At 47.8% G+C, this 13,002-nt stretch overlaps 1 protein-coding gene across 1 annotated transcript in view; it reads right to left on the reverse strand.

Annotated features, from left to right (window-relative positions):
* Pax5 (paired box 5) overlaps positions 1-13,002 on the reverse strand; it is a 185,947-nt gene that overhangs the window by 120,464 nt on the left and 52,481 nt on the right. Inside the window, exon 6 of the mRNA NM_008782.3 lies at positions 337-512. Within this exon, the coding sequence (NP_032808.1) occupies positions 337-512 (176 nt within the window). The remainder of the gene's footprint in view (positions 1-336; positions 513-13,002) is intronic.

The raw sequence follows: 13,002 nt of genomic DNA on the forward strand, positions 1-13,002 counted from the left end.
ACAGGATGACAAAACCATGTGAAGTGACCCAGAAGGTCATCCCATACAACCCTATCTAAAGAGCACACCGTTCATTCATGACAGAGCAACCAAGGCAGTCACATGCTTCTGTGGCTGGCCAGAGACAGAGCTACCAGGGCAAGATGCCTCAGAGCCCTTGCGCAAGTCCTCCTGGCCTTATGGGATGCTATGCCCAGCCAAGCTTGGCCAAAATCAATAAAAAGCCTGCTCTGCAAAGAAGCTGGCCCTCCCCATGCCAGATGCCTCTGTGTCCAGCAAACTGACCCAGGTCTGCACTGGGGCAGCAGGTGGGGTGGGCAGGAGTCACGGGCATACCTGTTCTGGCTTGATGGGTTCCGTGGTGGTGAAGATGTCAGAGTAGTGCTGTCTCTCAAACACGCGGTCCAGCACCTCCAGCTGCTGCTGTGTGAACAGGTCTCCCCGCATCTGCTTCCGGAGGAAGTCCCGGCCCGGAAGTGAGTGGCCATTCGGCACTGGAGACTCCTGAATACCTTTGGTGAGCATGAGAGAGAAAGGGTAAGTGGAGGCTATCCCACCACCAAAGGAGAGAAGGCTAGACCCCCGAGACTGGGAAGGGGGATTGACAGGATTTGGGTAAGGGGTAGCCCAGACAGGGTCACCTGCTGGTAACTGCAGGGCCAGCCTCCCATGATGACACACCAGGCACTGTGCAAAGCCTTTTTATTATGTCAGTCCTTTACTTTCACAGTGAACCCCTATATACGTGCTGTGGTTTGCATTTGTGCCCCTCGTGTTTATGTGTTACAGTTTGATAGTCAGTGATTGCTTACGGGTGGTGAAACCTTTAGGAGCAGAGATTTAATGGGGGAGGTTACAAGATTAGCCCCTCCCTGTTCCCTGGCTTTCCATCTGGTGGTGTCTATTCCTCCTGCTTCCTCCCCCTCCTCTCTTCCTTTCTCTCCTTCACACAAGTGTGCGCACACTTACACAAGTCTTTTCCAAGGTTGAGCCAGCACCACCGGTTTGAACTTCCAGAACCCTGAGCCGGATAAGCTTCTTTATAAAGCTCCCTGCCCCCGAGGAATTTCATTACAGAAGCCAAGAAAGGAACTAATTCAGGATATTACTCCCTTCCCTGTTTCACAGATGAAAATAACAGGCCCGGAGAAATGAAACCGTTTCTTTGCCAAGGATTTGAGCTCAGAGTGACTCAGGAGCTTAGTCAGGGGTGTTATCACCCCTCCTGTCCCCCTCGTTTAATGTCCTCACCCTGTACATTTGTCACCATCGTTGTGACCAGTCTGCAGCGCAGTGTTCTGGGAAAGTAGTCACACACCTGTGCTAGGTGACTTGACAAAAAAAAACTATCAAAATTACAAGTGCACTATCCCTGGGTGACTGATTTCTGAGAGTTTATTTTATAGCTGGCTGGTGTATATGGAATGTGATAGATACACACAGTTCTGGGAACAAAAGACTGGAAACAACCTGTTTATTCATAGAGAACGGACTAACCAAACTGTGGCATTGCTTGGACAGTGGAAAACTATGCAGCCATGAAAAGGAAGGGAACGAAGATGCAAAAGCTTCCTAATCCCCAGTAATGGGAGGGGTAAGTGAGGCAGTGTTTGTGTAAAAAGAGAAGAAAAGATGGCCTGATGTGTTCTTTCTGATGTCCAGAATCTGTGTATACTGTGTAACATCTTATTTTCTATGAGTAAAACACAATAGGAACACTGTATATAATGAGCATGATATAGACTTATGGGCTATACTTATGAAACAGCTGAGTTTTGTTTCAGAACTTGAAAGTTTTGCCTATTCGGACGTGTAGGTTAAGAGAATACTCTGGGGGCTGGAGAGATGCTCAGTGGTTAAGAGCACTGGCTGCTCTTCCAGAGGTCCTGAGTTCAATTCCCAGCAACCACATGGTGGCTCACAATCATCTGTAATGAGATCTGATGCCCTCTTCTGGTGTGTCTGAGGACAGCAACAGTGTACTCATATATACATTAAATAAAGAAATAAAGCTAAGAGAGAAAGAAAGAAAGAAAGAAAGAAAGAAAGAAAGAAAGAAAGAAAGAAAGAAAGAAAGAAAGAAAGGAAGGAAGGAAGGAAGGAAGGAAGGAAGGAAGGAAGGAAGGAAGGAAGGAAGGAAGGAAGGAAGGAAGGAAGGGAAGGAAAGAAGGAAGGAAGGAAGGATTCTGCCACAGTCACTACTCACAGTGTGGGTGATGTTTATATTTCAAAGAAAATACAATAAATTGTTACTTTGAAAATAGGGTGAGCTGTGTGTCTTGGGTTTGACATGTCCAGGGTGAAAGCAAGCTTGTGAGCAGAGATTTCCTGTGAGGAAATGGCCTCAGGGGGCTCACTGTTGCCCAGGATTCTCTAGGACAGTTGTCCCTACAGGTTGATGAGAGGCTATGGGAACCAGGCCCAGGTGGGGCTTCTGCTTGTTCTGTTGGACTCTATGATAGTACCACCACACACCCCAGGCCTTATTGCAAGAAACACACACTGCCCTAGGTGTCACTGTCATGCCAAAACCCCACCCCTGTGAGGAATGAGGCTAAACCAAGGAGCCGTGCTCTGGGATTTTGTATCCCTGGGCCTCACGCCAGTCAATCTGTTTGTGAAGCCTAAGATCTGAACAGACACCAGCCTTGGGTGTTCACCTGAACGCTAGCCTTTTAGGGTCCCCAAGGAGACTGACAGAGCACCTACATGTTCTACAGGAAGGGCCTTTAGGGGTAACTTACAAACTACCTGAGAAAACAAATCCCTCGTCCATTTCAAAGCAAGGCTGGGCCACAGCCTGAATGACCTGATAGACGTGGCCTATCAGGTCTCTCTGAATAATGTCCCCAGTATAAAATCTGTGTCCCTCCTTTTGCAGGACCGCTGGCTTCCTGCAGGCCAGATGCCTGATCTAGCCCACAGGATGACATTCCTAGTACCCCTTCTTTCATCGTGGCCCTTCTCTTGGAGACCCTTTTTATAAGGTCACCAAGGACAGCAGATGTAAGACCTTGCTGCCCAGTGATGTACTTGTGCTAGTCAGCACCCACCAGAGGACCTGATTTGCAGGGGTCCAATATACCTAGGTGCACTACATGCATGCACACATATGAACACACACACACACATACACGCTCACGCACAAAGATGCTCAGCTTGCTCCTACTCGGTGACCTCTCTGCCCAGTCATTCTGTGCCAGCTACTTCTGCCACGGTGAACTTAGACTCTCGAGCACCCATCAAGTTTCTCACTGCCACGGAGATCAGACCAGCTTTTAAGAGATTGCTTTCTGCCTACTACTTAAGCTAAACTCCCCATCCTGCACCTGGCCTCTCAGCCAGCCAACAAACTCCAAATGAAAGCAGCCTCCCAATTCCCACTGAGGTCTCCACTCTTTGTCCTACTGGTTGCTCCCGGAGACGGACCAACTCTGCCTTGTCTGGAGGTTCCTGGCCAACCAGACCCTCTCAGCTGAGAGCCCCAAAAGGGTAGAGCTGCATCTTCACTGAGGAAGCCCAGAGAGGGTGGCTTGACTCTAGATTCCCTGCAGACCGTGTCACTGGCCTTTGAGTAGGGCCCAGCACAGAGAGAGGACTCAGGGCATGGAGCCAACCAAAGTTATGTACACTGGGTCTTTGGATCCTATGAAAACATTGCATACTCTGCAGGCTCAAGCAGTCTAGCTAGGGCTTGAACCCACCTCTGCAGAGTCTCTCAAGAAAAGGACTGGCCTTGTCCAGCTGTGACTTTCTCTAAGTCAGTATTGGCCCCATGGACTGCACCCAAGGAAACTCAGGCTGCCATGGTGACCCTGATGCTACCACCAGGGCCTGTGAACTGCTAAGAATCAGCCCGTGCAGGCATCAGCCCGGATACAAATCACTCTTTCTCTGTTCTCATCCCCAGCAACTTCAGCCACATGCTTGCTTTAGCGAGGAGAGAAGTAAGGGGCAATGCCTTGGGAAGTCCTGGGATTGCGAGGTATGACAACATATGACTGCCATCCTAGAACTTAGGAGGCTGAGGCAAGAGGATCGAGATTTTCATGCCAGTCTGGACTACCCAGCAAGATCCTCTATCAAAAAACTAAATAATGCACAATAACAAAAAGACTTAGGATACTCCTAAACACATAATTATATATTCAATTTAATAAATATTTAAAATGTTACTCTGTACTAGAGATTATTAAACTTTTTAAATGACTTTGTTTTTAAATGTGCATTTATGTCTGGAGGGTATGTGCATATACGTGAAGGTGCCCACAGAGGCCTGGAGCCTTGGGTACCCTGGAGCTGTAGTTTTAGGTGGTTATGACCAGTGGATATGGGTGCTGGGAATTGAACCTGGGTCCTCTCAGAGAGCAATGTGTGCTCTTTACCACTTTAGGTGCCAAAATTAAATTTCTAGAAAGCAAACAGGAAGAGCGGTTACGGTGATGATGGATGCACTCTAGATAGGACAAGCCCACTTCAGTGATCAAACAGTAAACCAGTGATTACAGACTGACTGACAGTTTGTATAAAGCAAGGCACAGAAAGATACAAAGTAGCTATGTGATAAACCACCTCAGAGAAGGATACAATGTAGCCATATAAAGCACTGGCCCTGGGCAGAGTTGGGAAGAGCTTCCAAGGGGAAGCTGTGTTTGGACCACAAGTAGAGGATGGGCAGGAAAGGAGCAGAGAGGTGGGGATGAAACCACAGGAGACTATAGGGAGGCTCCGAGGCCACAGAAACCTTGTTGAAGGAGCCCTAGGCAAACTTGAGCAGCTGGAGGAACAGTTACTGTCATCATGTCTCAGTCCTAGGCCCTGTTTCCTAAACTGCTTCCGTCTTCATCTCTGAAGACCAAGTGTCAATCAAGACAGCACTTGCATAAGTCACAGCATGCGAGTGCACACACCTCCTCATCCAGGTCGCTTTCCATCCTGCCCCAGCGCTTTTCCAGGCCCCGTTCTTAGGGCTCTAACCACTCCTCATCTTTGCAGCAAGCCCTTGGGCCCCCATGCTCACCCTGAACTGTTCCCTGTTCACCTCTTGCTGCCTCTGGCAGCACCTGAACACAATTTATGACCAATACCTTTCCTCTGCAATCTTGGTCTGTACACACCAGGATCCCTTCACTCATCCAGTCATCCCTCCCTCAACCAAGCTCAGCAAGTGTTGATGGCAGGGATGCAGCCATGGACAAGTGCTAATGCAGCCCTTTCCTTCTTGGAGCCTCATCGGCAGAAGAGACCAACATTAACTGGGAACTAATCAGGCCAGACCAGAAACGAGTATCACCCAAGATTAGCACTCAAACAAAAGAACAGCTGATTCCAAGAGGACAAGGACATGCCTCTGAATGATGCACACAGTAGGTGCACTATGGGTATGAGCCACATGAAGAGATTATGTGTTTGATGGTGGTTAAAGAAATGAAAACAAAAACACCATTCCCATATCGAGGGCAGGACTGACCCTCCAGGCAGGCACTGGGACTGTCTGTGGTGTTTCAGAGACACCAACTTAATTGGAGACTGTGGCAGGCTACAGAAAAACTCAGATCCACTTTATTCAGGGAAAAACTCAAAACCCACACTGTGGATAGTATGCCTAAAGATATGGACAGACACTGGCAAAAGTGCAGAGATATACAGGGACACAATATCTTTAAATCTTTTTTTTTTCTTCTCCAAATCAAATAATATGTAATAGACCCAGTGCTGGGCTTAGTCAACCATGGCTCGTAGAATTAACATTCTGAAAGCTAGCTTCAGGGGAGCAAGGGGCAGGAAGGCCCTTCTCGAGAAGCAGAAAAATGCCGGCTTCAAATTTCAGGTTAAGCCAATGTTATTCAGAACCCGGCTTTGAAGCTAAAAGCTTTCCATGATCAGGTCTGGTCACGAAAAGCAGAAGGAAACAAGATGACCTGAGATTCCCATCTGTCCGGGAAAAGCTGTCTCTTGTGAGTCTTAAAAGATCATAAAGCCACTGCGTTTTCTTCAAAGCACAGCGGATTCTGGGAGTTTGCGTCTTTCTTGCACGGTTCTGATTTGTTTCTTTGAAAATCATCACACATTTTATGTCTGAAGATGCTCACTGGGAAGAAAAAGATAAAAACAAGCAGGGCTCTACAAATCCCTTCTGGCATCCTGGTCTCTGGTACTCAGCCTCAGCTGGGCATTGAGGAGCCCTGAGGAACCAGGCTGGCGCCTCGGGATCAGCCTCAGCTTTGCTCAAAGTTCTATTTCTCCACAGAGCTGAGATCAGCCCCAGATCCAGACATGCCTCTTTGGTCTTCACAGCTTCTCCCTAACAGGGCAGCCAGGCCCAGTATGAAAAGCATTAAGAGCTAGCAGACCTGGGTTCTGGCTGTGTGTGCTTGGGTAAGTATAGCTCTATCTCTGGGCTCCAGAGTCCCCATTAGTAAACTAAGGAAGTCGAGTGAGTCCTTTAGAATAAGTTATGGTGTTAAACATCTGTAATCCCAGCTCCTGGGAGGCTGAGGCAGGAGGATCACGGCTTTGAGTGTAGCTTAGGCTACACAGTGAGTCGAAGGCCTGCCATATAGATCTCCACTTCTAATTCCCATCTCCTTCAAAACTGACTTAAATGTTGCCTGCTAAATAATAGCAAGTATTTACTGTCCCCTCTGTATTATACTTGTAGGCCACACACACACTACTACCAATGCCCACTGTACTCCTGAATGACTGCTTAAGCCAACCAATATCTATTTGCCTTTCTCAATGCTTTGTTTGGAAATGGACAAGCAGTAAGGAGGGCTTCTGTCAGAGAAATCTCTCTCTCTCTGAGTGTGTGTGTGTGTGTGTGTGTATGTATGTGTATATGTCTCTCTGTATCTCTCTCTGTCTGTCTCTGTGTGTGTATGTCTCTCTGTATCTCTCTGTTAATCTGTCTCTCTCTGTGTATATGTATGTGTGTATATGTCTCTCTGTGTCTCTCTCTATCTCTCTGTCTCTGTCAATCTCTCTGTGTGTGTGTGTGTGTCTGTGTGTGTCTGTGTGTGTGTGTGTCTGTGTGTACGTGTGTGTCTGTGTGTGTGTGTGTGTGTGTGTGTGTGTGTGTGTGTGTTGCTGTCAGTGAAGCCCAAGGCCTTAGGAAGGCTGTTCTATCACTGAGTCTCTCAGGCCTAAGGCCTCTCTTTTTTCCACGGAACACATTCACTGATGCCTTTTACAATCTGGCAATACTGCTCAGGCCCACTACTGTGCTCCTGGACTGCCCTCATCCCAACATAGTGAAGAGACTAATAGAAAAAGCCAAGTCCAAACCAGTCATTTGCCCTTGAGCCAGCCTAATGGGCCCTGGATGTCACCTCGACATTTCCAAGTTGGGTCAAGCGAGCTCAAGGAACTTGGAGTTGATCTTTCCAAGGGTAGTGACCAGTTCTACAAGCAATCTAGACAGCCATGGTGGTCCATGCCTGCATCCTCAGCACTTGGGAAGTAGAGGCAGGAGGATCAGGAATTCAAGGCTGGACTCTGCTACATAGCAAGTTTGAAACTAGCCTGGGATACAAGAGACCCTGACTCAGAAATAAACAAGCAAACAAACAAACAAAAAATAAAAGCAGTATATATAAGACAGACCAATCATGTTTAGCTGCATCTTTAAGTGTTTTGAATGGGATTTGTAAGAACCTTGCCGTGGGCAAAATCAACTGGAATTTTTTGGCAGAAGGGACTCAGGGTCACACAGACTTGACCAAGGGTTAGGAGCCAGAAGGGGCTGAAGATTCTTGCTGGGGTTACATTAACAAGAACATCTCTGCATCTGTCCCCTAACAAAGAAAGAAAGGGGCTTAGCAGTACCAGTGGGAGCCCAGGTTCTCCACGTCTCTGGTGACAGCTGGGTGAAGCTTTGCCTAGCGTCACACAGGGCCAAGTGTGAAGCATGTCTTCCGCCCTGACTTTGTAGATGAGAATAGAACCTGAGAGAGTGTACCTGGATGTGGTCACTCAGCTCAGAAACAGAGTCGTCCCTAGGCCTTCCCCTTGTCCTCTGTGGACCTTCAGACCAAAGCCCTCGGTTCCCTCACCTGTTAACTGGAGCAGTGGCAGGCAGAACAAACCCTGGGGCTTTATAGGGACCAAATGGGATGACCCCTACCTGCTTATCAAGGCACCTATAGTCACCACCCTTTTCAGTGGAAACACCCTTCCCAGCCCCCCCTCCAGGGCCTCAGCCTCTGATCTGCCTTACCCATCAGGATCAGCTCCTGCATCCCCTACAGTGCTCAGCGGCTTCTTCTCTGGGTTCTAATACCTCTTCACTATTGCTCTCTAAGAGCTTCATTCCCTCTCATCCCCGGACTGCCAAACCCTTCACCCTGCCCGGCACAGCTCAGCCTGAAAGCCACTCTTTCTTCTGGATCCGCTAGAGGGTTTTTCACAGGCTATACCTATGGTCTGCAGTTGGCTTCTTACTAGTCCCCATGTGAGCTTGTCTGGTAGGGGGTGGCGGGGAGGGGGGGGTCTCTGTTTATTGTCAAGAGAACTTGGGAGATTAAGTGGCTTGCTCAAGATCGCACAGTAAATACACGGCAGAGCACTTCCAGGACCCTTACTGTGTGTGAGGATGAAGCGGATGTGTTTCGGGATACTGGGGAGCCTAGCTACTCCGCACTTACAAACTCATGATGCTCCCTCTCCCAGTGTGAGTGTGAGTGTGAATGAGTGTGGCTGTGTATTTGTGTGTGAGAGAGAGAAAGTGAGTGTAAGAGAGAGAGAAAATGAGTGTAAGAGAGACAGAGAGCATGCTACTCAAATCGAAGCCAGAGTCTAGAGCATACTTTCTAAGTTCCCTACCATTAAAACTTTTACCCTACTATTTTAAGACTGTCTCACTAAGTCACCAGACCTGCCTGGAGGCTCATTCTGCAGCCAGGCTTTGAACTTGCCATTCTTCTGCTTCAGCCTCCAGGGCAGCTGAGATTCCAGGCCACCAGGTCCTGCCTGGGTTTTGTTTGTTTTTTAACCTCTCTATAACTCTTAATTTTTCTCATCTGCAAAATGGAATGTTCATAATTCCTGGGACTGCCGAAAGGCCTGAGTAGGAGTCAGTGTAAACCACTGAGCGCAACGCCTGGCGCACAGTAGGTGCTGTGGCGAAGACCTCACTTGTTTGTTTTCCTTGCTAAAGCATGAGGTGTCTGAGGGCAAAGGCCCTATGTGGTTATCTCAGACACAGGAGAAGCTGAGCTGCTTCTTGACTGGATGGATAACCTAGGGAGATGTGAGGAGCCTCAGGGCTGCCCACTTCAGGGAAAGGCCACAAGGGCCAGCTTCCATTATGAGTTCAGAGAAGCAGCCATTGTATCAGTGACTCTGGAGGAAGAGAAAGAGTAGCCATGACAGGTTCATTTCTACCTCAGATTTGAAGCAGTTCACGAAACGTTGACCCAGAGATGAGGACCAACTATGCAGACTGACCTGAACCTCCGGTCTCCTAGAGTTCACACCAAAAAGCAGAGGCAGCTGGCTGCCTACTGCTAACAGAAATGTGGATTTTCTACGCCAGCTAATTCAGAGCTTCTATCCTCTGTCTGGTTCTATTGGGGTGACTTGGGGTTGCTCAGAAACAACCTAACAACTGAAAGGTGTCCTAAGGAGGGCCCACTTGAGGTCAGGATGAGTGAACAGGGACACAGCACCAAGCTAGGCAAAGCCATGGGAATCCAAGCAGGGACAATCAGAACCAGTTGGCTGCCATTTTTAGGGTATCTACTGGGAAACCAGGCTTCTTTCTAGGGACCAACTTGGCAGGGCAGGAAATGTCCCATGTCAGCCCAGAACTCAACCAAGGTTCCAGATGATCGTATTTTTATATATCCCTCCCCAAACTAGAGCCACAGACTGAGAAAACCCAAGGTGGCGCGGAGGGAACTCCCACTGGAGACAGCACAATTCAGCCATTAGTTCTGCTCAATCTCTCTTCTCAGGAAAGGAAAACACAAAATTGTAAAATGGCAAATGTGTCTAGGTTTGACTTGAGCAAATCTGATTGTGCCATGCGTTATCCAACGAGTCAGAGGCACTCTGACTTGACAGAAAAGACCCAAGGGACTATCACTCCCTCAGGAATGGCAATAGTGAAGCCAGACTGCAAAGGGCTTTGTCTGGGACCAGATAGCAAGTCCAAATAGAGCTACCAACCATGGCCTCTGATACCTGCACCAAGTCTCTCAGCTCATCTCTCAAGGGTGCCAGGTGGATGTCTGGCATGGCCCTTGCTCCAGAGCTTGGAGGGTTCAAGTCTTAACTCCCACCCTGAAGTGAAGGATGCACACAGTGGATACTTGGGAAGTGCTGGGAGCCTTTGAGGCAGGCATAGCCCTGGAGTCAAGTACCTGGCTCCCTGTGTCCTTACAAACCTCCAAGGACAGCAAGTCTGTTGCTGCCTTTACTTCACAGATTCGGAAAGCGAGGCACAAGGAAGTTAAAGTCCTTGCTCAAGATCTACAGCTAAAAAGTAGACGACCTAGGAACCAAACACAAGCAGAATGTTCCAGTGTGTGCTCTGAACTCAATTTACCCCACTCCGTGTTATCCAGACTGAGACAGAATAGTCCGGGGGGCGGGGGGGGGGGGAAGGGAGGTTTCTTAGAAACAATTCAGTTTGAATCTCAAGGTGAACTGGAAAAAGTTAGCCAAAACAAGGTAGGAAAGAGGAAGGACGTTCCCGTCAGAGGGAAGGATGTGTACAGAGGCCTGGGTGCATGGAACAGGCTACTGATCTGGTAGGAGCAGAATGCAGATGGAGAGGTACCGCACAAAGTGCACAAACCTATGCAAGGCTTTCTTCCCTCCACTGTCTGCTCAGCTCCAAGACTCCTTACCCAGAATGTAACCCATTCTGATAGCCAAGTGGTGCAAATTTATTATCACAACTCTTGACAGTGCTGGTGTGAAGAAATGGAGGACACTTCTGTGCCTCAAGAACATCACAATGACCACAGAGAACAACAGACGGAAACAAGCAGTCTGTTCTCTCTAATCCATCGCCCCATGGTACCCAATCCCTCCACTTCACAGAGAGCTATGCACACTATAGTTAGCAGGATGGTAACCACTCCTCAAAACATTCTAAAGCGAGCAAACTATCACTGGCTGTGGAGGGTGGATTGTTTCAAGGGAGCCAAGGAGGTTAATGCTTTGTTTTCGTTATATCTGTAAGGACTCCTGTGTCCCTTTTTGCTTCAGACCCACCCCCACCCTTGGCACACAACAGTCTGTCTCCCATCCCCCTGCTGGGCATAAATAATAGTTTAAAACCATATATACTCTGCAATCTTCGCATTACCCCTATTTGAGACTTTAAATTACTGTCTTTATTTTTCCCCCTCCATGGACGATATAACTAGAAAGAAGGATCATATGTTGAAGTGTATCTGTCTGATCATTGCACAAATGTTTTCAAGAGAAATCACTATATTCCTCCAAGATGGGTATGGGTTTAGTCATAGATCAAAGTGAGAGGAAAAAAAAGATAAATCATCAGAGATCCAAAAATACTTTTCATTTGGAGAATATACCAGACCATTTTGATGGGACTGATGGAATCCTTGTTCTGTCTCCATTACCTGCCTCAGGCAGCCCCAGCCAGGAGCCAACAGCCAAGATGATATTCTCCATAAGATAGTCCCCGATATATATATATATATATATATGATCTTCAACCTCTATTGATTGACCAATTTCACAAGCAAAGACTGGTGAAATGAAGCTGAAATGAACATCATGCTTTAACTCATTGAACCTATCAGGCCTGAGTTAATCTCACTGTCCACTGTCTCTGATAGAATTCAATTGATCAATCATGTTTCGGTGATAGTACCATTTCACTGGCTTATTGCTTCTTCATTTCAGAGCTTGACCTGTTAGATATACTCGGACTGGCTCGACTTCTCTTGGATACACAGAGATCAGCCACTGCCTGCCAACGTGTGTCATCTCCCGTCCCAGCTGAAAAGAACTTGAAAGGCTTTTGTGTGTATCTGAAGTGTGTTTCCCCACCAAGCATGCGCATAGGAGGGGTGGATTTATGGTGAACAGCAACCACAAGCGCCAAGAGGGCTCTTCATTCTGCTCCGAACCCCTATTCTTTCTTCCCTATGGGAGCAAGTTGACTCTGTGCTCAGCAAGAGCGTATTTCTGTATTAGCCAAGTGGCATACATGCCTAGAGGAAAAAAGGTATGTTAGACAATGATCAAAGCAGCAATCTCTACACCCCAGACATGCTCAGGCTGAGTGCTTATCTGGTTCTAACAATGACGTCAGACACCAGCAACAGATTATGGCTCCCAGTGTGCAGATGAAGAGGAAATGGGGTCTGAGACGCAGAGGTAGCTTGCCGAAGATCTCAGTGTTACCAGGCCAGGTATGACAAAAGCCCCAGGGAGCTCAACCCTTGGTGCCTCTGACCCACAGAGACCACCCCATAGGCACTTTCAGAGTCGCCAAGTCAGCTCCGGCCAGCCATTTCGTTCCTGGCCACTTGGATCTTTGCACTTTTGTTCTAACTTTTGAATTTAGGAGAGATTCTAAGATTGCCTTACAAGTCAAGCTCAGAGTTGCTCTGAGCCACCCATGACACCCAGTAGCTTCATAGAAACAAATACCTTTGTCCTGAGCCCTCCATTCAGAACTTCCTTTCTTTCCCTAAGATGTTCCCTAATTTATGCCAAAGCGCCTGCCTGTATCCACAGCAACAACTTCACTCTCCATTTGCAATATGGTCCTGTGCAGTTACAGTTTCTTTGTGGTATTTAATTTTCCAAACACAAGCCAAGGCGATGCTTTGGGAAATTGGGGAGGTGGGGGATGTCACTGGACGGGACCAGCTGCCTGGAGGAAGGGGCTCTTGCAGCAGCATGGTCACCAAAGAGACTCAGGCAAGGGCAGTTTGCAAATAGAGTTTGTGTCTGGTCAGAGCCACTGTCTGCAGTCAAAGGGAAGGGGGAAGGATTGTAAATAAAGCTGGCATC

This window comes from Mus musculus, chromosome 4, assembly GCF_000001635.26.
Source record: "Mus musculus strain C57BL/6J chromosome 4, GRCm38.p6 C57BL/6J".
In the NCBI taxonomy this organism is placed as follows: domain Eukaryota; kingdom Metazoa; phylum Chordata; class Mammalia; order Rodentia; family Muridae; genus Mus; species Mus musculus.